At 38.3% G+C, this 25,690-nt stretch overlaps 1 protein-coding gene across 6 annotated transcripts in view; it reads left to right on the top strand.

Annotated features, from left to right (window-relative positions):
- LOC105208054 (WD repeat-containing protein 47) overlaps positions 1 to 24,155 on the top strand; it is a 73,077-nt gene extending 48,922 nt beyond the window's left edge. For 5 of the 6 annotated variants that reach the window (XM_026136872.2, XM_039454919.1, XM_039454918.1 and 2 more), the window contains exons 7-11: positions 15,037 to 15,233; positions 20,097 to 20,266; positions 20,653 to 20,960; positions 21,271 to 21,511; positions 21,629 to 24,155. In XM_026136872.2, coding sequence (XP_025992657.1) covers positions 15,037 to 15,233; positions 20,097 to 20,266; positions 20,653 to 20,960; positions 21,271 to 21,511; positions 21,629 to 21,774 — 1,062 coding nt within the window. In that variant the 3' untranslated portion in view covers positions 21,775 to 24,155. The remainder of the gene's footprint in view (positions 1 to 15,036; positions 15,234 to 20,096; positions 20,267 to 20,652; positions 20,961 to 21,270; positions 21,512 to 21,628) is intronic. The other variant, XM_011177803.3, reaches the window with a different exon arrangement.
- The last annotated feature ends 1,535 nt before the right edge of the window (positions 24,156 to 25,690 follow it).

The following is a 25,690-nucleotide window of genomic DNA, read 5'->3' as shown; positions in this document are numbered from 1 at the left end:
TGTAAAATCTCTTATCTTTCTCGTTAATATAGCTTTTAAAGAGCATATTTTCAAGTATTTTCGGAATCATTTCGAATTGCTTTTTACAACATTTTTTGAATTACTAATTTTAATACGTAATATACCGAGTGTGATTTACATGTATCACGACACAAAATACTTCGACGCGGATAAAACAGAAACCTATGTTAGCTTGGTGAATGTAACAGAAGGTTGATGGTAAACGATTTCACCAGTCTCCTACCTCGACGATCCTTGGTCAAGACTTCTCTTTGAATACCTTACCGAAGAGCTCTGCGTTATCGGTATAGAGCAGCTTCTTTATTTTTTCTTATTTGTTTGGTATTTAACTTTTGTTATTTGCAATAATAAACACAATTTTTTTACCATTCATGAAGAGAAAAGCAAATGTTTATCGAAAATGTGACTCAAAATGGAATCGAATAACTGAATTTATTGTCGAGAAAATCTGGGTCGCGATCTTCGTGCTGATGGATGCAAGCTTGACCAGGCGCATCTAATGGTAATCCACTTTCTTGTAAATTTCTTGTGATTGCCGCAAACTGGCGCGATCTTTTCTCTCAATCATGTTGTTTGTAATTTGTGAAAACGTGATACATCGCAGTGCTCATGTGTACACCGTAAATTGATTCACATAACACTAATAACAAATCAGCAATTTAATTAAATTGAATTTTTCATCGAAGTGACGTAAGAGAAGATCAAAGCAGTTATACCGTTTATCATCTAAGCCTAGTAATTACCGCTTAATAGTTTTATCTAGTGTTGCTTACAATTTTATTATCTGGACGATGAAAAAAGTAATTACATTAATTTAGTTAGAAAGCAACACATCACTTTAATTAGCCAGCAAAATAAAAATCATCTTCGTTAAAGTAAATTGTAATATTATCTCTATTTTAAATTGACAGTATAAATTAATTAAAAATTAAATTTGTAAGTGCGACGCGATAATAATTAACATCGTTACATCATTACCTTCGTACTCGATAATATTTTATCGAATACGAAGCATCGCGATCATGTGAGGCCTTTACCCTTCTACGCTGAGATATCGCTTTCGATAATATTTTTTCGGTATGGTCCGTCAGCGGCGGCTCAAGTCATGGTCCACGTATCAAGACCGGACGTATGATAATTACAACGCGTATACTTGGTAATGTACGGTTTACATTTCGTTATGCCGGTTATCCGCGTTGCCCGTTTTCGTGACAGGCACCGGTCAACCTGTTATTAGTATTTTTAACGGTACACGATGCCGGCAATCCGGTCATACCTGGCGTTACATTTTTCGTTTCCGCTCCGAACTCCGCTCTGAACTCCGAAGAAAGAAGTCGCGGTTGATCGCAATACGCAAGTATTACGCAAACGGTTTTTCAAGAAAACTGGTCACGTTCCTTTTTTTTCTCACGGTACACGCGGCTTCTCGGATAAGTAAATAAGAAGGTACGCGAATACGAGCACGTCGAATCCTATTCGCGCATAGAGAAATGAGTTAGAGAGCCGGTAAGTTATTTCTTAACTACCAGGTGTCAGCCGTCAATAGCTTTTCAAAACGAAAAGGTCAATCCGATTGCTCTGTCACGCGTAAATTAAGCAATTTTCATTCGCGCTCGCGGTAGCCACCGACAGAATTGGCAGAAAGGATCCATCATCAGATGAAATTATGCGATTTTACTTCCAATATCGAGCTTTCCAGGATCAACGGTATTAAAAATGTGAATCAAGTTTGATGAATAAGGGAAAAAATGTTAATGTGGAGCGTGAGAAATGATAATATATATTCCGCGTACGTCTGACGGCCGTATAACGCAGAATCATTGCGCGAATTGAAGTAGGAATTTGGTAGCTGGTAATTCCGGTACCGAAAACTCGGTCAACGTGTGCCTGTTTCTGCGATAACTTTGACCTCGACAACATTTCTTGTCGATGCGCACTCGCAAGTCATGACGTTTTCCTTTTGAGAAGGAAGAAATCGCGTTGGACACGGAATGCATCATTATGTAGATGCGCCAATATTTAACCAATGACCTCTTCTCTTCAATCATACGAAGAAATAAAATTATATATATATATTTTTTTATTCTAAATGAAGGACGATACCAGTTTTCAATCATTGTAGAGTTGAAAATTAAAAAGAAGGTATTTGTTGGAATTATTGATCATTCATTTTTCCATCTTAATCACAGACTTTAAGTTCTATTAAAAAATTGAATTTTAATTGACGTTAAAATGCATATTATTCGTTAAAAAGGTAATTAATATTAGTAGTTAATATTATTCTTTAATAACATTATCGTATTCTAATATCATGAAAGATCGTCTGACACCTTTTTATTAATACGATGTCTAATGATGCGGATCGTCTTCCTTTCACTATTACGTTCCAATTTCCAAGGTGGTAATCTTTCACCTAATCAGATGAACTCCTTCGCGGCTCGTGTGGATCACCCTCGGTTTCGTCATGAGATAATCCACCGTTGTTGTCTCCCGAACAAACGCACTGTTCCAGATTTCGTTTTCTCGCGATCTACACAATTGCATAGAGAGCCATCGCATTTTAATAGCGACGCGCGATAGTTCACCATCGACGCTCGCGCACGCGACCCAACGTCACTGGGACTTTTCTAACGGCGGCCAACCACGATAATTGCCCAAAGATTCACGCTATGACAAAAAGATATCCGAAAGGCTGCATCCTCTTTCGCACGTCGAGATAAGTCGCGTGTGTTCGTGTCACCGGATCACGGCAATTTACTTTTTGTGTCGCGCGATGCTTTCTCTAAAACGCAGATGTCCTGCGGAGGTGACGCATCGACGTCCAGCATCGACGTCTCATGTCGATTATATGCTTCGCGGTCTATTTTCTGTGATTTTTGTGTCAAATGGTTCGAGTGTCCATCTGGAGAAATTCAGCTTTTCTATCTGTAACATTTGTATCTTGCCGTTGTTCGCCAAATTGTAATTCCGGTTCACATCGCATTTAAATAACAGAAAATTAAAATATCTCATGTGATGGGGGAACATTATATAATACGTTATATCACGTAGGCGGAACATTCAATGTCGATGTCGATAATACACCTAACTATAGAAAGTTCTATCAATTAATCAAATATATTATATATGTTTTATCATTTATCAATCGAAACTAGATCATTTTCTAGCACCAGATTGCTCTATCTATTTAATCGGTCCAGATGTTAGTAGCCTTGATTTTATCTCTAGCTGTAATTGATCTTGCTCAAATGACTTTTGACTTGAGAACGGCGAAAAAGTCGAACCACTTTCGTTCTCGACATGTAATCAACGAGTACTATATACGCTGGTGCTTTTCCTGAGAACGTGAGTCAATGCAAGTGAAATTGAAGCGACGCGCAAAACACAGCGTTAATAATTGTTTGATGATCGCTCGTATGACGATTTACGAGCACGTGCGTAATTACCGCGGCGAAAGGAAATTTCGCGTGTACGCGCGGCAGCAACCGATATGGTGCCGCGGCGCGAAAAAAGGAAGAGAGACCGGAAAGAAAAATGTTAGAGGATTGCCGCATATCGCGGCGGATTATTAACGGAGCGTATCGGAGAAAGTAGCAATAGAAAATCAAATTGGCATGATCATACGGCAGGGCGGCGCCTCGCGACGAACAAAACACACGACGCCTTTTTTATTTTCCGAGGAATGCGCGATCTGGAGATGCGGATCTATAAATGCCAATGAGATTAAGCCCCGCATTGACGCTGCTTGACTCGCATAACATCCAATTTCACGATATTCCCAATTATTTTTAACTATCGTTGCGAAATAGAATCTTTTCTTAGCGATTCTTATTTAATGCTAAGAAATTAGTACATAATAAAAATATATATAAAATAAAAATTAATATCCCATACATATGAAGAAAATTCAGAAAAATTCGCGTGTGCGGAATGAAATTATGTATATATGTATAAACAACTTGTATATATGTGTATAATTAACATTAAGCCGCAAAGTCGTCATCCTCCCCGAAAGAATTATGAATCACATAAACTCTTACTTGCGTTTACATCTGCGGGATTCCTTTCGCGAGATGCAGGATCTGATAATTTGTACCGCGACGAAACATATATATTGCTCGGATCGGCCAGCGGGATAAATCCTATCGTGCACGCAGGACGCTCGTAAAATCAGCCGACCGAGGAGATTTGTGAAAACACGCGTGATAATATCGATATAACTCTTGACTATTAGCGGCATATCGATCACAATGTAAGAAAGTGCAACAGGTACATACGATGTTGCTGCAAGGCTAAACCAGTTGCGATTCGTCGTGAAGCCTTGAAAATAAGTAGCGCGCATCTGTACTCATCGTCGATAAATAAACATATATAAACTAATTTCTCTCTTTACGGTTTTTTTTTCTAGAATATACGTCATGCTCTTAATTACATATGCTCATGTGCATTCTTGCGTGAACGAAGAACTTTAAAATAAAAAGAAAATTACCTTACATACACGCAATAATTAATCGAAGATATAATTACTATAATTACTATCGAAATTGTAATTATATAAAATTTCTGTAAGAAAAATTTCTACATGGATAATTAGAAAATTTTAGAATTGAGGATAAAATTCTCTAGCATTAATTGGAATACTATAGCTAAGCTACTAATGATATTCAGATTTACTTCATTCATATTCATAGCAAAACGGTAAAATGAAAATCCGTTCTTATTCATATAAAAATTTTCATGAAAATGCAAGAATAATAATTTGTGTTATTTTATAAATAGACATATAAATGATATTTAGTTTTCTTATATGCGAAGAAATTCTTTAATTCTTCTGAAATAAAATTGTAGCACGCGCGTACTTGTTTTCGCGGTGGCTTAACTCCGAAGGACAGACTAAAAAGGAGAAATAGCTTGAAAATTATTATGCGGTTACACATGTTTTTTTTTTCTACATCAGTTCTGCTGCAACCTTCAATTCCGTCCTGACGCACATTGAGAATTGTTGCGACACAATTCGCGATTGAATTCGCGAAGGTAGTGCGTTTTGCGATATGAAAACGATCGAGCCGACACGTTCTCGACGCCCACCTTCGTTCTCACTTCCTGCGAATAATGACGCGATTTCTATCTCAAAATAAGATTAATATGAGCGGATGAGCCCCGGTGGTTGTCGCTGGAAAAGATGATCGCGCAGTGAAAGCGAGAGAGGATGGAAAACGAATGTTGCAGTTGCTCCTTTTTCTTTTCTTTTCTTTTCTTTTTCATCCATTATGTGCATTATCGAGCTCTCCCGATGGATGCAATTATCTCTTTTCTTGATTCGCCGGTCTCGGAGATAGATCTCGAAGATCTTGTTTACGAGATTTCGATGGAAGGATTATAAATTTTCGCATAGAAATTTCTTATCTCATCTATTCTAAAATTTTTAAGAAACTTTTGCATTCTTTTATGTACCAACGCCTGCATGTCTGTAACAATCATCTCTGCCTGTACAACACACTCCTTTTCCTAATTCCATCTCTACTGCATGATCTTTACGCGCTACGTTTCTAACGAAGATATCCTTCGCTGGTTCTTTTAAATGAGATCACACACATATTGCGGGGCTATCATGCAATCACCATTGTTCTTCATAGTATAATTATCTTGATATATTTTATATTTTATCTTTAATTTTATATCTTTATTACATCAACAGCAATTTGCAACTAAATTAAATTTCACTTATAAGAATTATTTTGCTATTAGTAACCGTTAATGTTGTTTTTTTAATAAGCTATTATTTTCTGTTATACTATTTATGTTATAATCTTAATTTTTTAACGATATTTTTAATATTATCGAAATATATATATATTTTTTTATTAAATATAAAAGAAACAGCCATTAGGTACATGCCTATCAGGCTAAATCGAAATATAAGCTGTGTTCGTTTTGGCGCTCGTAACACCTATAAGTATCTTTTTCCTTGTTTGGGTATTTGATTGATAAACAAGGATGAAATAATGCTTCAAGTGCTATGAACGCCAAAGTAAACGCAATCATAGTATTACACAATAGATGACAAGACTTTTGATTTATTACATTTACTATTTATTTATGATTTATTAGAAATTTGACAATTATACAAGTAATCCATTTGGATTATCGTAAATAAGTTCACCTGCTTTCTCAACCTATCTATGTGTCGAAGACGTACTCTTTTACACTATGATAGCGAGTCTTGATGAAATTCATAAATCAACATTATTTGACACGAGTTATTTAAGATCTGAGCAATCTTCTCCCCAACGGGACGACGAACTACTCTCGCTTCGCACGATGCGCGCGAAAGAAAGGGGGATGAGCTTCGCGGTAGTAGGGGAGACGAAGTCTTTCGCGTTCGAACGAGGAGAAGTGGGTCGTTTCTCAACTATAGTGGCTCGGCGAGAACGTAGTTTACGCACTCCTTCGTCGTACTCAGCTGAGCACGGGCCGCGATAGCTCACGATCGCCGCGGGATCGTTTTCGATCGTCAAGTGCGTTTCTCGAGTGTAACAGAGATCACAGTCTTTCTTGATAAATCTTTGAGAAAAAAAAAGAATCGAGAGAGTTGCAAAAGAGCACGATGTCAAGTTAAAATGAATCTTCTTTCAATTATCGGTGACAACTAAAGACTGATAAGTCCGTCCATAAGTGAAGTGAGGTGTCGAACAAAATTTGAATGTGATTTTTTTCTTCCGTCGCGTTTCTTGAATTTTGTCCGAGGATACCGAAAAGTGGTGAAAAAATTAATCGAAATTTCTCGTTGTGCATGATCGAACTTTTCTCTCGGTCCTCGCTTCATCGTCGTTCCACGGAAAACGTTTCTAATCCAGAGTCTCTCTATTACTCGACCGAGCGTGCCAAACTCTCTAAGTGCGCGATCATCAAATGCCGCTTTCGACGACATTGATCTTCAACGACGTTATTATCGTCGATTTACTGGAATATTCCCAAGGTTTTCAATAATGAACTTTTGAAATAATCACACGAGAAGTATTTCAGCAACCGGCTTCTAAAGTTTTTACTCGGGAAAAAAATCATTGAATTATTTCAAGATTATAAAAAAAAGTTTTAATATTCCACAAAAATATCTATACATATATTAAATATAACAAAATATATTTAATAACACGTATTTTCTGAACATTAAAAAAAAATTGAGAGAATATGACAGTGTACTTCAATCGATTCTAAAGTAATTGGCTCCGAAATCTTGTATAAGGAGCAACAAATCGCAATTTATGATGGGCGACATCCGAGTGCTGGATCCGCGTATGGATCCCCGTTTCGACCTGAAGCAGCACCGACCTTGGCCGCCGATGTACAGGAACAACCGAGCACCATCTTATTGCTATCGACCTGTGCCCCTAGACACTTTGGCCCAATGGATAACCCCTCACATCCCCGACTACAATTACGTGCCCACGCCGAGGATCACCGCCAATCCCAACAAATCGCGGGATTATTACTATCTGACACCGTTATACAGAAACGTCATGCCGCCTCCGCCGCAAGCAATGTCGCCACTTCAAGTGTCACCGGTGGCGATGCCACCACCTGGCATGATGATGATGGAACGACCGAGAGGACGAGCCAAGAGCTCGGGCGGCCTTACCAGGAGCATGCCACCTTGCACGTGCGCTGTCGGTAGAACCAGATCTCTAGAGGACGTGAGAAGCGAAATGAGCGAGTGGGACGAGTATCACGACGAGAACGGCAACCACTTGCAGAGGAATAGTCCTAAAGGCGTGAACGTGTGTCGACAGATACGCAGATCCATGGAGAATCTCTTGGATGTTGATACAGAGGAACGCGTGTTGAATACGTTTGATAGAGTCGGCAAACTTTACAGAAGATCCGAGGAGAGTAGGAGTGACAAGTCGGGAAGACGACGCGGTAGCTACATGGTGTGTAGAGTTTCTTATAAACAGGCTTTTCTTAAGGCAGACATGCGAGAGGTTTCCTTTACGCAAGATGCAATTTTTCGGTATTTGATCGTATTGTCGAAAGAGTCTTACTACATACATATACATACGTACACAGAAAGTAAAAACCTCATGCAATAAATATTTAATACATTTCTATTACACGCGCATGTTCTTTCATATATAATAAAAAATATTTTGCTATATATCATAAATTAGAAAATTTTTAAAAACTGTATCAAGTTCCTTCTACAAATAATTGATTAAACTTTCATTAATTTTATTGCCAACTTGTCTGTTTCTGATGTCCAACGTATGTAATATCTTATCATTTTCTCTATAAAAGTTCCTTGTATAAATAATTGATTAAACGCTTTCATTAATTTTATTGCTTAATTCGTTTGCGTTCTCTGATGTTTAATCAATGTAATATTATTTACTATTACCTACTTTGTGCATAAAATTTTTATGTATGTAATATGTATATTGGTATTATCTTGTTTAATAGCTTATAAGGGCAATTAGTGACTCTATTTGCGTCATATCTTAAGTCACTGGCAAAGTGACAGGCCATTTATTCTCGATATAATTTTTTTTCTGCGAGTTATCGTAGTCATGTCTCCCTACAATGTATTTACTATGTGACTAATCTACAATTTCGAACACACGCAAACCGTCGGAACGACTTTCAGACTGAGATTTACAGATCAGTGAGTTTGCTAATCTAGTCCGGACGACCAACTGGTTGCACAATCCACGTCTCTCATACTTAATTCCGGAAACGTGCCGCTTCTCGCGTCGCGTTCTAAACTGAATTAGTCAAATCATCCGGCACACGCAATGACAGAATTATAATCGCCTATGAGCTTACAAAACATTCGTTTCAAGGAGAAACCACATCGCGACATTCATTCCGCACATGTCTCGCGGCAATTATACAATTCCGGAACTTGGCGTTTCATTTCAACGTGGAGATAATCGCTTTTTCTCGCGTCTATCGCGATTCGCGAATGTCGGTCGAAGAAAGTGTTCCGTGGAATTCAACTTTGCTCATAGAATGGAAATAAATAAATCGCGTTCATCGTTCCGAAGAGTATACGCTTGAATAGCTTATACGATGAGTTATGTAGATTATACATCTGTTGTACAAAATGTTACAAGAACGATGCATTTTTGCATGACACGCATAAGATAAAATTAAAAAATGGCGGAACATTAGTAACCAGAAACTTATAAAACAAAATTTTTAATTCCGAAATAGTTTTATCGGTATTTTGCCTTCTTTTCCTCTTTTTTTAATATTGATTTTTTTTCATATTTCTAAATGTCTCTTAATTCATATTCATGCTTCTAAATGTCAAAAACAAAGTTGTTGCACAGATATCCCGTTTTTTTATCGGTAACACGTTCCGGTCCATATCTTTTTGTAAATTATGTATCTCTTTAATGAACGGCATTTTCGACTAACCCGAGGTAGAAAGTGTTCCTGATAGGTACCGAGTTAATCAACCGTCACTTCTTTATTAAAAAATTAATTCGCCCCGTCGAAATAATCGCTAATCAACGTGAATAATCTCAATCTTTTATTCCACGCTCCGCGAAGCTACGGTGAGATCCTCGCTGACGATCGCGATTATATTTCATTATTTCTCACGATCGATCGCGTCTCGACGATCCATCGCAATCTAGTTGCACATCGCGCTTGCTGGTTAAGAAGTGTCGTTAACCAGCTGCCGGTCATTAAATCGTTACGTTGTTAACCAATTTCGTTGCTAATTAGATACGCCGTGCTGACGGATCGACAGATCGTCAGATCAGCGGATCGATAGGAGGCGAAATGTGCAACCATCATAAGCTGCATATTGTGACGTTATCGATAAATCTCAATTACGAGCGTACATGGAAAAACAGATTGTTCTGCTCGATCGGCGATGTCGATTGGTTTTTCATTTCACATTAAGACTCTATATTCTATAATGTCCCGACTTCCTGCTTGTTTCGGCGGGCACGCTCCGTTGCGAAAAACAATCGTTCAGAAAATTGAATTGATTACTAGACTTATTGCGATAAATGATTAGTGGCTGGCAATCCACACAGACTGTTTCTTCAGTGAAAGCAAGATATTCTTCGGCGTTGCGCAATTAATCCGTGTGACGGAACACATTAGCTCGCGACAACTGAAAGGAAGAATGTACATCGGCGGGGTGATTTTGTTCTCGGTGAATGGGCACCAATTGCACGTATATGTCGAAAGCACGAACGATATAATTTTCGAGTTCCTCTCCCGCTCCGGTAGCGAGTCTGTTATTAACTAAGAGCGCTTTGCGCCACGTTGTAATCGACCGTTTAATTATAATCTCCGTCGCGTGCGTTTCGTACATACGGTAGAAAGTTACGGAGACTTCCTCGAGAGTCGAAATTACCGCTACGTAAGAAAATTAATGCGATGCGTCGCTCGTAATTCAAAACGATACATTCGCAAACTGTACTGAATAATCTTGCTTAGATCTTGCTTAGAATAAAAAATGATGCTTCTATAATCGCCGGGTAATAACAGTCGCATTAATTAATAACCAGCATAATAATAAGGACTGCCGGTACCTAAGGATTTACGCCGCTCATTAGCCTCACTCGGTTTCCTTGGGCGCGATTCATCGCTTTGAACTATTACATTCAGAAGTAGCCGGCTTTAAATGTCTCTAGTCGAGAAATATCACGCATAATATATTCGGGCTCGTTTGAGACCGAATTGCAACTATTTCTCGTTCGCAGAAAAATTTCGAGAACTCGTTAGCTGCAAGTGACCTCTTACGAAATCTCGCGCGAAATCGTCAGAATTCTGGAATCGTTTTACAAACTACTTTCGAAATTCAATAACGCGACTTTTGCTTTATTAATATGCTTTTAATTCTTCAAGGATATATTTCGCTCATTCTTAACAAAATCTTCCGCGTCCGATGACACCGCCGAGAATATTGTTTAGCACTATATATCCGCGATGCTTAATTCACTTCCGCATTCGCTTAGCATACCTGAATAAATTTCTCGGTTATTATTCTCATTAATATAAAAGAAATTATTTCTTAATATATCTTCGCATTTTGCATCTTGATAAAAAAAAAAAGACTCAAGTTAAGGCGAGTGTAACAATAATTAATCATATTAATTGAATGAAACGCGCTAAATAGGGAGTTGAAGGCATTAATTATACGTAACATGCTTTTAAAGTAAAGAACACGATGAACGTGTGGTATGGAGCATTCTCTTCCCGGTTGCAGGGCATTTATAATTTCACATAAGCTTCTCGTGCTAAAATTGCACGGTGAAATTCACGCATCGGAATTCCGAGTGCTCTCGAGACCATACGCATGCACCTTTGATTTCTGTCGGGATCGACTGTATCAAAAAGTATACCGCAACCCAGATATAGAAAACGAGATTGGTTTCGTCAACTTTTGTTGTCCGTAATATGTCGCTCGTGTTCTATTATGTATAATAAATTCGTCCTTCGCATCTGTTTAATTGAACTAATCGCAAAATGAAATTTCTTTTTCTGTGGCTATCTAGGTGTCCGACATGGAAAACGATCATCCGGATAGATCCGGTTTAACCGGTTTTTCAGAGGAGAGTGAAATTTTCGATCATACTCATCGTCGATCCGTAGAACAAAAATCGTTTAATGCCATTAATAATTATTAATGTCGCGCTGTCGTGATCTTCTACGGGGGGTTCGTTGATTGCAGGCCGCATCTGGAACGAGTGAATTCATAATTGATACCTCGCATACTTATGTGCGCGATATACATAAATTCTCGCGCGCATCTCGTTTCTTTTTTTTTACGATGCAGCGATGGAGGAAAGTAAAAAGCCGGAGTCGACAATCAGGTCAAGGCCCCTTTATTAGTTGTTTTTCATCGTGTCACGCGTCGTTGGACCCGTCCCTCCAATCTTCGATCGGAGACGCGTGTCCGAAGGCCTTCAGGGCATCCGGCGGATCCTTCGCGATCCACCCTTTCCTCCTTACGAGCATGCAGGAGATAACCGCTTATAGAGGAATTAAGGTCGCGAATATCAATCATTACTAATCGTCTGTAAATCCGGACGCATCGATGCTTTGATTAATATTTATGACAGGTAACTTTTTAAAATTCTGTTTGGATAATTACGGTTTTTACTCAGATTATATCTTGTTTCATCAAAGAGAATTATATATTATTATGTATTGCAAAAGAGAATTATTATATATCGCTAGATATTAATTGCGGAAATATTCGTCTTATAATGTTATTGCAGAATAACGTCTTGTTACCGCAGACAAGACTTTCATTCATCGATGATTCTATTGATATACAGACAGTCGAAAGATCGAATGCGAAACAGTGCGATATTCGAAACTACATTTGCATCATCTTCGTCCTACTTTCGGGATCTTGAGGTATCCATCCATATGCCATAAAGTTTCTGTCTACATCGGTCGGTAGCAGACGCTTTCGCAAGGCTGTACAGAGCTATTAAGATCGAATAACCTATAACGATGGTCGACGGGTTGATTGACCGATTGGTAAAACTAGGCTTCTCAGCTATATAAGCTCTCGCCCCGATGTTTCATCTGCTTTTCCCGACAGAATTATGATCGAGAAACGTTTCCGGCTCGTTAAGCCGCCCGGGAGATCGCCTTACGGAGAATGTCAGAATTTTCGCGGAAATGGGAATCTCTCTCGGATCTACGATCGATTCTCCTTCATGGCCCCATTCTCACTCGTAAATTGCGAGACGTCTGCATGCAAAAGAACAAAGTGCACAACTATCGTTTCCCTTTCCACGATGCAATAACAATGATCGGCGATTAGTACTGTGCAGGATCAATGGAATTGAATTTAAATCTTTTATAGAAAATACAACGTTTAAACATGAGAATAGCAAAATTAACGCAACGTGAAAGATAATAAATTATCGAGCAAGATTATAATCGAAAATCTAGTCCGATTCACTCTACAATTCCGTTCACTTATTGTTCGGAGTGATTCATTGAGACTGTGTAAAAAAATTCTTATCGGAAGAAATCAATGAATCATACAACGGTTATTGACGCGATTTACTCGTACGAGAGTGGAACAGGTAGCATATCGAATACTATTCTTGATGCAATCTCCCTCGTTCTTTATACGTTACTTTTATAACGTTACTTTCATAAGTATTCTTTTTAAAGGTATATGGATTTATCAAGAGGCGCGGTCGCGAATCGGCGTCGAGACAACGCGTTAGCGAGACCGAGCCTCTTTTACGTGAGTTATCTTTACATCGAATCGTGGCAAAAAAATTCTGTTTTAATTATGTGAATAACAATTGAACTTGGAAAGATTCTTTATCGGTCCACGGCTCCTTTATATCTCTTATCTTTTCGTGAGGATCTGATGCGCCTGTCACGCTTGCGTTCGAGATCTAATTGCACGTGCGTAAGTCAATTCCAATTGGCAAGAAGCAGCTTCGGCGCTGGTAAGTGTACGTCTGCCGCATGAAAACACGCGAGCGCTCATAATTCCGCTCGTGCTGCACGGTTTGCTAAGAAGAGAACAACAGCGGGCAGAGTGTGCATTTGCGTTGCTAATTTATCCATCTAGATAAACGGTCGCAGCCAATCTCGTGGCTTGAAAGTAAAAGCGTGGCGAAGCGCGCCGTTGCGCAAACACGAATCGCGAAACGATTCCGGACCTGTAGCTTCAGAAAAAAGAAGTGCCTCGCATCGGGAAGCATTGCGAGCTTTTTCTGCAAACAGTAATTCCATAATAGCACAACAGTTGCCTAACTGTCGATGTTGAAGAAATATTGTAGAATTACGGTTACTATATGTATGTGGAAAATAATCACGTGCGATTATCGATCCGCATCAGTTTCACCGCCCACACTTTGCATTTCTTTTTGTTTTTAAATGGAAACTTTTTAGATCGATAGTGCCGGCTCGTGCATTTCGCTTAACGTCGAGGAAAAGTAAATTACTATTCTTTCAATTTAACTCAAAGATTATTGCATGAATATTGAAGTAAATAAACCACTTATACGCAGAATCTAGTGAGGTAGAAATTCATCCAGGGCCCAGCTTTCTAGCATTTCTGAATTTTTCGCCTACCGCTCGGCTTCGCTGCCTGCAATACGCGAGCTGGTTTAGCGAGTTTGGAGCAATAACTGTCTTGCAAGAAGAGCGCATCATTTGCGTCTTGCGCGAAACGAGAAAGTGAAATTTCTTTATGTATACATAAACATGCATATCTCCACGTTGGGCACATTAATTGATTCGAAAAAAGAAATTTATTAACGGTGAAAGAATTAAACGAAAGTAATAATTACCACAGAACTACTAAAGCAAGTATAATTTTACATCTTGCTTAATTTTCCACAAAAAAAGTCAAAATTATTCCCGTAATTCTTGCTAAAACTTTCTGAACAATTCTTGCAAATATTTTTTATATTACATATGTTTGATATTTGTTTAGTTTTTATTAATTTTTTATTTCTACTCGTATTTACATCTGATTCACAGGGCGTTCTTTTTATTAAATATTTTCATTGCATTCTTTATTGGAATAGTTTATCGATCTTAAAGTTATTGTAATTAACATGTTAATTAAAAACAAATGTGTTGTATTCTATCAACTCATTTAGATAATTTTAGCACTTGTAACTGTATCCATTTGAGAATATGAGCATCAAGTGCAATGATATTGTTTCGATGTTACGTTCATCTCACTGCAACGTTTTCATATTCAACGCGGCAACCGGACGCAAAAGTGCATCCGCAACTCGCGACGATACCTTATCCCTTCCGCAAATAAAAACGGCTGCTTCTTGCCGGCAAGCATTCATTAGATCTCGTTAAAGCAGTATCGTTGTATCACGATAATTGTAGCTTTTCCGCGTGCATTCCGTTTACAAGAGCTGCAACGGCGTGGCTCCTCTCCTAATCGTCCGCGCTACAACGGGCATATTATTAGTTCCGTGAGCTCGCTCGCACAATGATAATTGCGTATTAATACCAAATTGAGTAACGATCGTGCATTTCGTTTTGCAGCAAGAGCCGAGGCCGGAACTCGATACCAGCAATGGAAGCAGCAATGGCGGAAGGCCGCGTTTCGTTCCCGTCACCGCTCTGGAGGACGTGCAGGCGATACGTTGCGCCGAATTTCACCCCCATGGGAAGCTCTACGCCGTGGGATCAAACTCGAAGACGCTGCGAATATGCGCTTATCCGAAGCTGCACGACGTCAGGTGAGAATCGCGTTCGTTACGCGTCCCCATTAATTATCGGGGAACTTATCTAGACGTATATCAATGATTTCCATAAGTATCACATTCGTCCTTTGACAAGCTCTGGTAATATTTTAACTTTTGTTCTAATTTGAGACCGTAAATATCCCCATAATAATATCCCACTTAAATAATTTTAATGCTCTGATAATTAATTCTACTTAATTAAATTATTTCTAATGCAATAATTCGATTTTTATTGGAGGTACATTAATTTGTAATATAAAAGTTTATATTTCCATGAACATTTTTTATGGTGAAATGCTTTTACAATAAAGCAGTTTTACATTTATCACTTACTTAAATATGCATCGATAACCAGTTAATATGAATGACAAACTTTCTACAAAATGCGCCTCATATCGACGGCGGAAGTCCGATACGAGGGTGGAAGCCGTTTCGCACCGGACGCTTGAGAAATCGTTAAACTGCAATTGCGAGTCAATCGAAGCGCGGAAATAACGCGATCGTAATAACATTGCCTCCTTCGCCTGTCTCAATAAAGAGCCTTTCGGTGTCTCGCAACAGAGCCTTTCGATGTCACGTTTAAGTCATTTCAAGATGACATATCGACGGCTAATGACAGTCTCCGATACGCGCGTTCTTCGACGAATTGCAGTATCACTATATCGTTACAGTGGTCTTACGCAAAGATAACGAATGGGTTGGCATTATGTGATTACCGAAAAACCCAAGTGTATACATATGGTATCCGTCGAGTCGGGAGAAATCGGATGAATTTATATTCATGCTTCCGCGAAAACCAGAGAGAGAGAGAGAGAGAGAGAGAGCGAATGAGAGAAAGAGAAAGAATTGTGATAAATTTTAGCGGGTTCGGCGAAAATAATCGTAAATTACGAGTCGGCTAAAAGCCGATCCGATCGTTGAGGAACGCGCGGGGAGAATCGTCGACGACGAAATGACTTCACGTCCGCGATTATCGCGTTTCGCGAACTGAAATTCACCGCTCGTCGTGGCGACGATAAATCCTGCTCAGCCGAGCTTGGCGTCGTTTTTATTCGCGGTGGACACGTTTCGGATCCCCAAGATAGTGCGCGCCACGAAAAATGCCGGCGCGAGGCGCGAGAGAAATCACGGCTCTTACAGCGGAACGCGTCACGCTATTCAATAAGCTCGGGGCTTATCTATCATCTTGATGTGATAATATCAACGCAACCTCGCTTCGCGGTGTAATTAGAACAGAGATTGCGATTGATCAAATGTGTTCTCCCACGTTGCAATAGATATCCCTTATCGCGAGATAATGGGACCAGTATTATTGCAAGGATCGCGAGCTCTCTGTAATTTAACGAGGTTACTTTGTAATGTATACATATGCAATATGCACATAAACATTTATGCGATAACGCGCCGAAACTTGTATCGAGACTGTTTCTCGTTACTAATACTAAACTTTCCGACTCGATGGAAAACAGGTTGGTAATGAATATATTACCGAGCTGTAGCGCTCTTTAATCTACAGGTTCATAATTTATATCCCAATATAATTATTCTTGTCAATATTCACTGTTCACTTTAATCGAGAAACAAAATTTTTAATTGCCGATTGCGTCTCAAAAATCTTTATTTAAAAGATGTATTAAATCAACGCTATAAAAAGTCAAGAGTGATCTTTAAGATCACGAGTTACTTTGCTCACAACCGACGAGTATTCGTTGTCACTCATGTGTAACAAAGGATCTTTTTCGTATGTAAATTTGAGGCGGGTCAAGTATAAATTCGCGTTCGTTCAACTAATTTTACGCGAGTGTACTGGCCTAACGAGCGGCCAGAGGCCTTCATGCCAAACGGAGCATTCCTGCGTGTTCAGCGAATGAGGATTGCCGGTACAGTTTTTTCCATTACCGGCTACTACCATGCTGTAACACGTCGTTTCCGTTTACATCGCTCTGAACGTGATTCGCAATATTTTATCTTTTCTGCCATCATATTTACACTAACCACGTTAACTCAGAACAATTCCGCATAATTTTAATGATGTTTGATAATTTCTTAAATGTAATTGCAAAGTTTTTTAACTGTAAAACACTGTTACAAGAATTGGAAAATTCCCCCAGATTCAGATTACTTTCAAGATCAATTTTTGAAATAATAATTGAGATAAAAAAGATTGCGATGTACGTAACACAAATAAAATCAAAGCCGATAGTAATCGTAGCAGAATCTCTTAGTGTTCAAATAATATTTTTTATGTGATTTATACATATCATTTTTTTTCTAAGTACTGTATGAACAAGAAGGAAAATCATGGATACGGAAATGGATTATAGAAAGTAATGTCAGTTCGCAATAAAAAAAAACTAGATAACACAAAGTAGTCGCCGGTGAATGAATAACAAAGTAATAATTAAGAATAATAAAAAGGCAAAAATCTCATGTTTACATGACGCATAAATATCAGAAGTTGCAGTTCCATTTTTTAACTTAGCGTTAAGTTATAGTTCGAGACAATCTATCTTGCGTTACAAGGTAGACAACAAACGGTCCCCTTTCACTCGCAGAATATTCCACAATTCGCGGCATTGTTCGCTTAACGCTGTATTACGGTGTTCCGGTAAGTTCAACGAGCTGTAATTTGTGTCCAAAGTCAATAACGCGCAGCAATTTCCATTTGTCCGTTTGCGAGCAGCCTCGTGTACTCCGCTGTTGTTTCGCGGACGGAACGATTCTCGTCGAGAAAGTTTGCGCGCGCGAGATATATTATCGTTGCGCCGTAGAAAATTTATACTTATCCGTATTACTGGCAAAACGTGAAGCACGACATACGCGTGCGTATGTCTTGCGCAACTTTCCAAGTTACCATTTAGATAATCACCAAACGCTAAGCGTCATACGCTGCCGTAATAAGTTTGTCTTACGTCGCAACAATAAGGCGCGCGAATAAACGGCTCGTAAAATTTGCCTAATAGTCGCGGAGAACGCGATGGATAGCGCTATGGATAGCTAAGGCACTATTACAATTATAATGTTAACGCGCGCGTAATTACTTGAGTAAAATTACGAAGTGTCAGTAGAGTGTTTTCTTGACACTCCGTGTTGGGATAAGAGCAAAAGTCAATTCCGATGAGTGACATGAGACCTGTGAGAACTATCAAGAGACTCTACGATCGTTTAATTAAAACGATGTAATCTCATTGCTTGGCTTGAAATTGAAATATTACGAACGTAACGCTGTTGACATTTACGTCACTGTATTACAGAGCCAGTAAGTCTGTGGTTTCATTACTTGTACTCTTGATCGAAATAACGCTGTAGGTTTTGCTATTGTCGAGATTGTAAAAAAGATGTTTGCCTAAGAATAAAATAGAGCGGATATATAAATCACTCGTTAAGTAGCTCGTGTAGCTTGTAAAAATGTGTAATTAATTTTAATTGATATAATGAAAAGAAATGCTAAAAACAACATAAAAAACTAATAAGAATAATTATGTAAATTCGTGCATACAAACATGATAGACACGCACGCATATACATATACATACACAAACACCTGTTTGATTGGTAAACAAGATATATTTTTACACACAAGTGCTTGAATTCTACTTTTTGATACATTTTTCTTTCTTACATATCAACTTTTAAAATATAAAAAAAATCAATCTCAAATATTATACACGGAGAAAGAATAATATTATCTAAAAATTTGGCTAGATATAGATTAGAAAATAATTTTTATGTTGAGCCATCAAAATAATTATAGGATGTCCAAAATGATAATGTTGCTGCAAATAGTTTCGACATTCTAGCAACCAAGTTAAATATCTAATATAATTTAGTAAATGGTTCAACATAATTATTTTCAGATTTGTATTTCAGCAAAATTGTTCTTTCCTTGTGGACAATTGGGTATGATTTCTTTCTTAAACTTTAGCTTAACAAGGCTAAACAAGGCTTAATTTTTTAATTGCTTCATACTTATAATTACTATCATAGTTTATTGAATTCTGACCAATTAAGAATTAAATTTTGAATTTTATAAACTTTTTGTTTTAGTGTTTGGTATAAGAGCCTTCTTTTGCACAATTTCTTGTCATATATATTTCAGAAGAGAATTTTCAACGTCACTACATCTGTTGATCCTCTTTTCTCAATAACTGTGCTCAGTTATTCACTTGTTCCATCACTTTTATCACTTAGAACGAATTCTCTTCTCCAATTATGTCGTTATTATCCGGAGAAACTGCCTCTGCGAATAATCGTATCGTCACTTTCGAAAGTCGTTCCCCTTCGGCGCACGTTGGAAATTGCGGCAGAAGTGACGTTAATCTCGCGCATCATGCTCAAGCCGAATAGACTCAAGGGGACGAATAATAATTAACAACGGGGGACATTTTTACGGACATTTTTCCAACAAATATCTTGATCGGTAAATATAGGGGGGGGGGAGGAGGAGAGGACAAATGATCACGATCTCACACGCGTCGGTTGCGCGTGGTGGGAAAAGAGCTGCGCTTAATTAAAATTTGCATAAAAACCGGCGCCGTGAAAGCGGCGCACCGTCTCTTTTAAGATCACCGAGCCTCTCCCTCATTTCCACGGCCGAGCCTCGTAGCCAGTGTACACAGTATGCAACGATATTGGCTCCAATTAAAGACACGGTTGATGAAGGCTGGGAACGAGGAAAGAAAATGGCTCGATGAAAGTGACGTCCGCGAGAACCCGAACATTTTTTCCTTCTCGAAACAAGTTGTAAAATAGAGAAACGAAATTTCTTTTTTACACAAATGATTTTAACATTGCAAAATGTTTGCTGCTTATCATCGTGTACTTATTACAAATAATGGCATCGCCTGTTTTCTTCAGAGAGGATCATCAGACGTATCAGCCCACTGTTCTTTTCAAGAGAACGAAGCATCACAAAGGCTCCATATACTGTCTCGCGTGGACACCGGATGGTCGGCTGATTGCAACCGGAAGCAACGACAAAACCGTGAAATTGATGCGCTTTAACGCCGATACGTCAAATCTTGAAGGTATAGTTGCTAAAAAAAATAGATGTATTCTTGCTATTCATAAAAAAATTTTTTTTTAATAAGAAAAAATTAAGCTTTACGAATCAGACTCGGCTCATTTTTAATTTTTTTATTACTTCTAATTTTAGTCCAATAAATTATTTAATTTTTGTTTTTGTATTTTTGAACTTTCGCAGAGTCCATATCTCAAGCATTGATTAGTAATTTATAAAATTGAAAAATTTTAAATTTTTATTTTGACTTGTTAAAAAATTTAATTCAATTAAAAAATTTACCAGAATACGTAATTAATTTGTCATTGAATAATTTGTCGATTGAATTTATTTAAAAAAAATTACTATTTTTTATTAGTTATCAATTTTGTATTTTTTGTATTTAATCTTCAGGGCAAGAGGTCGAATTAACTATGCATGATGGTACGGTGCGCGACCTGTGCTTCCTCGAGGACACGTCAAACAAATCGAGCCTCCTGATCAGCGGTGGTGCTGGCGACTGTAAGATTTATGTTACCGATTGCACGACCGGTACACCTTTCCAAGCTTTGAGTGGTCACAGCGGCCACGTGCTGACGCTATACAACTGGGGCGGAGCGATGTTCGTCAGCGGATCGCAGGATAAAACAGTCAGGTTCTGGGATCTGAGAACGAGAAGCTGCGTTAATATGGTTACACCTGCGACGGTACCTGGCAGCCGGGTGAGTCGTCTCCGTCGATATATCTGTAGTGATCATCAAAAGTGAAAATTAGAATGAACACAATTAGAAATTTTTTTCTGTTCTCATTTCTTTCTGTTTAAAATTCGGCTTGCACCGTCAGCATCTTTCTGTTTCGTTCTGATGTCATATTGAGTTCTACGTCCGATAAATATTCGATCTACATTGTTAAATAACACTATCATCTCATCCGATCGCACTGCATTAGTTACTTTTTTCTGCCCAAATCGAATTTTTATCGGACGTTTATTCCAATCACCAAGAATAGAAGCAGTATTGTTTGTCTGATCAGCATCTGATTCCACTACAGGTCGGTAGTCCCGTAGCCGCGCTGTGCGTAGATCCGTCTGGCCGACTGTTGGTGTCCGGCCATGAGGATAGCAGCTGCGTTCTCTTCGACATTCGCGGCGGCAGAACGGTGCAGTGCTTCAAACCTCACGCGGCAGATATCAGAAGCATACGATTCTCACCGTCGGCGTATTATTTATTGACAGCGGGATACGATAACAAATTGGTACTCACGGACTTGCAAGGTGGGTTTCTCATTAATTTTATAATTTCTTTGAAATATTACTGAGAGTATTGAAAAAATTAATACAAGTGTTAACAATAGACTAATATAAGCGTAATGAGATGTTTGCATGTTTCAGGCGATCTTACGATGCCTTTACCTAGCGTCGTAGTCGCTCAACATCAGGACAAAGTCATTTCCGGACGTTGGCATCCGACGGAGTTCTCGTTTCTCAGTACTTCCGCTGACAAAACTGCAACCCTCTGGGCCTTACCGCCTGTTTAAGGACCCAGCATGATGACGCACGCACCGTTATTTATTTTTGTTCTTTTAAGAACATTTTAACATAATAATTCGTCTTTGACATTTTTGTTTACATTTGTTTTTTGACATTTTGAATTGATCCCTACAAAATAGTCGTCACTGATTTCGATTCTCAAGCAATTCCGTAGACACGTTATAACCACAAAAGATGAAATTTTGAACGATATTAATGTTCTAATATATTTACGTATTTACAGTTTATTTTTTAAATGACCAATTAAAACTACGATTTACACGACTGTGTCATTAACTTGTTGCAGCATAATACATAAAGTAAAGCATTTAAACGATTAAAACGTAACACGCTTTGAAGACTCGGGCTAAAGGGGAATAAAGAAACGCGTTGATCGCGCGATATCGGATGAGCATAGGATTGAAGATAGGATTGTTTTTAGCTATGAATTTAATATCGGGAGTCACAAGACTGCGGATGAATATCCTTCGCTTCGACGTTGTTTTACAACTACGCGAAGTTGGGTTGTATACATCATGAGTTTTTACATACTTTCTTTTTGCACAATACGAGGATAGATTTTCAGATTTCGAAGAACGTTTTTTTTTTCCAGGACAACGCACGCGTACTTATTAGAACCGCAGTGCGATATATCCTTTTCCCCAGTCTCTTTTTTTAATGTAATTTCGTTGTAATCAGAAATGCCTGTATTGTAGATATATTGAGATAAGTTAAGGAAATTTTAGAAATAACTGACGTTCTTGTACAAAGGACGTTTTACTTTCTAGTTCTTAACGCTCTCTTACTTTCGCTCGGTTATCGCATCGTTGCATCATTTCATAGAAATATTCATTTTACTTATTTTATCTATGATTTATTGCAAAACTTATCACAATTGTCGCAACTTGCGCGCGCGATTAATTTACATAGATGCTCATACTTCCATCTTCATGTTGTCAACTCACAAGCCAAATATACACACGCGTACTAGTATATAGTATATAAATATATATATGTATTTGCGAAAGAAATTATATACGTATGCTCATACTAATCGCTATTTTTTACGGACTAAAATAATATAAATCGAGAGAATTATCCGAGCGTCGAGCAATTACGCGACTCATCGTAAGATGTGACAAGTTGCGCAAAGAAGATAGTATTCTTTAGTAATTTAAAGTCGTAAGGACTAACAATTAGAATTAAGTTGCTTGTCGCAATCGCCAAAGCTCGCGGTAGCAGCGAAACTGAAAGAGAAAGAGAGAGAAGTGCGCATAATTTTGCGCTATCGAAAGCAATTTTCTCATCGGTCGTAGTGATTCGATGGTTGAGTATGGGACGAAGATTTTGTAAATACACGTTTATCGGCGACTGAACTCGGCAAATCCTTTGATTCAATTATTAATCTGTCGGGTGATGATGTGCACGCAACCATATCATTTGTTTTAGCCCTACTTCGACATCAACGTTGTTAAGAGTGAACTTTATTTTGTCCTGTTAGCATATTTTTTCAGCGAACGGACAAATCATATTTTAAGATCGCGAATGTATTCAAGGAGAGAATGGGAAAGAGATATTAAAGAAATATAAGAGATAATAAAAGCAGAATAAAGGGGAAATAGGCGAATAATAGAAAGGTTAAAGTTAAATGCTTGCTAAATAAGTTCGTTCTGTCGCGTTCAATCATTCCCAAGATTGTATGGATTAATATTTACTAGACTTAAATTATCTTTCTCCTCTGTGGAAAAAAATAACTTTTTGATCAAAATCATTTTAATCATTTCTTAATTATTTTTTAATGTCACTCAGTTTGCGATTTTTTAAGTAATTTTGACAGAAATTCAAAGATTCGTGAATATGGCTAATCGCGATAACATAGTTCAACATATTTTTGCATTCATGAAAACATGACGTTTTGCGACTCTGTGTTCCGTATTTTGCTATCCAACAACTTTGTTTCTCTGTTTCACGCATTTTGTAATGATTGAAGATCAGAATGATAATAGCGAGCAAATGGAATGGGACGGAAGCAATTATTTGTTAATAGTGACTCAATGCAAGCATCAGCTTCCATGTAGCAATTTATCGTGCCTTCTGTCGTGGCTGCTTTCGGCGATTTACACTTATTTTTGTATTTTTTGTGAGCTCTTACTCTTCCTCCCCTTCCTCATGTTCCTCATGCCACCACGATAATCCTCCCTCATCTCACAATACATCTAAACGAGTTCGTAAACGTCTAAAATAAAAAAAGTCTCTCATTATCTCGTACTCGAGTATTACCGCATAACGCACTATATATATATGGCATAACTTATAACTTTGTACTTTTCTTGTAGATACGATATAATATGTCATGTCTAATTTAAATAATAAAATTTACGTTATTAAAGTGGTTGCATTAATAACAACGAAAATCACAGAGAACCCATCAAATTTCCATCAGAAAAATTCCCCTCGCTGATCTCATTCGAGTTAGCTTTTCAGAAATTCGGATAATCGGGTCGATTAGATTCGGATAATCGGGTCGATTATCCCCTGTAAAAGAGAAATTACGTCGGCGTGTGGGTTCGTACTACGCGATATATATACGCGCCATGAAAGTTCGATCGATTTTTTATAAATTTCTTATAATGACTATAATCATGCAATCTTCCACCCGTGGCGCCGAATTCAGCGCTCTATAGTTCGATTCCGTGAAATAGAGATACGCCGGTCGTGACTGTAAACCATTCTAGTCCCGAAAATTTTAATGAGAATTATTTAATGGAGAAACGGCAATTTCGGCACTTAGAGCTTATTTTTATTGATTATGGAAAAACTGCTGCTGTAATATATCACGTCTGTCGACTGCACCGTACAGTAAAAATTCTTAATACATCATAATCGCATGATTTTCGTGGAATTGAAGTAAAATTACTCTAAAAGAGTTTACTTTGAAAGGAAGTATTAAATAAATAATAATTGTGTGGTAAAAGAGATTACGGATATAAAAATTTGAAAAGTTTATATAAAAAAAATGACCTTATATAGATATGATTTGAAAAGTATAGATGTTGAAATAAGATGAATAAGTTATAATAAGAAATATATAAATAAAAATTATGTAAAAAAATAATATATTTAATGTTATACGCGCCTTTTTAGGAGCGATCTCCAATTTTATCGGTGCAAAGAGAAGAAAGGGCGAAAGGCAACCGTCGCGGCGACCAATTCCGTGATCTTTGGGCCTAATATCGTGCCCCAGGAAGCGTCCTCGGGGCGAGGATCCACCCACGGAATTCCTGTGCGTCTGTCGGCGCCATCTGTCGATTCGACGAATCCGGTTGATTTGGCGCTCTTCGGGATTTTTCGAAGTCCTCACCGCGGGCCATATTACGAGCCCTAATTACTGTCGGTGCGCGATGTTCGGTCCTGGGACGAGCACGGACACGTTACCCAGGTCCCCGAGGATAAATGTAGTTTCTGTGTTCTATCGGGCCCACCTACAAAATTCATGGCCCCGCATGCTTCGCGCAGTCTTCAAGAATGCCCCCCGAGGTGCGACGCTCCCTCGCTAATTTTACGTTCCTATTGCGGTTTGCTTGATGATATTTGGCAACGAGCGCTCTAATTCGAATTTTTAGGATTCCGGGTAACTACTCGCCGTAACGCTTTCTAGCTGGAAAGGAAACGAACTTCAGTACGCCTCGGGATAGATATCATCCGAGTTTCTCGCTCGAACTGCGATAGAAATGTGATGAATATATTGCGAATATCAAACTGGCTCTCAAGATCCATCAGTTTAATCGTCTCAGAACTGGTCGAGATCTTCGACGGAAACGCGATTGTAAGTGCGGGCTTTTAGTTAGAGTTGGGAAGAGAAATTAGCATCCGTGATCACGAACAAGTAATTGAGCTCTTATAAGCGAGAAGCGAGCAACTTAG

Source organism: Solenopsis invicta, chromosome 11 (genome assembly GCF_016802725.1).
Source record: "Solenopsis invicta isolate M01_SB chromosome 11, UNIL_Sinv_3.0, whole genome shotgun sequence".
NCBI classification, from domain to species: Eukaryota; Metazoa; Arthropoda; class Insecta; order Hymenoptera; family Formicidae; genus Solenopsis; species Solenopsis invicta.
The sequence above is the reverse complement of the archived record's forward strand: the minus strand, read 5'-3'. Positions and strand labels throughout refer to the sequence as shown.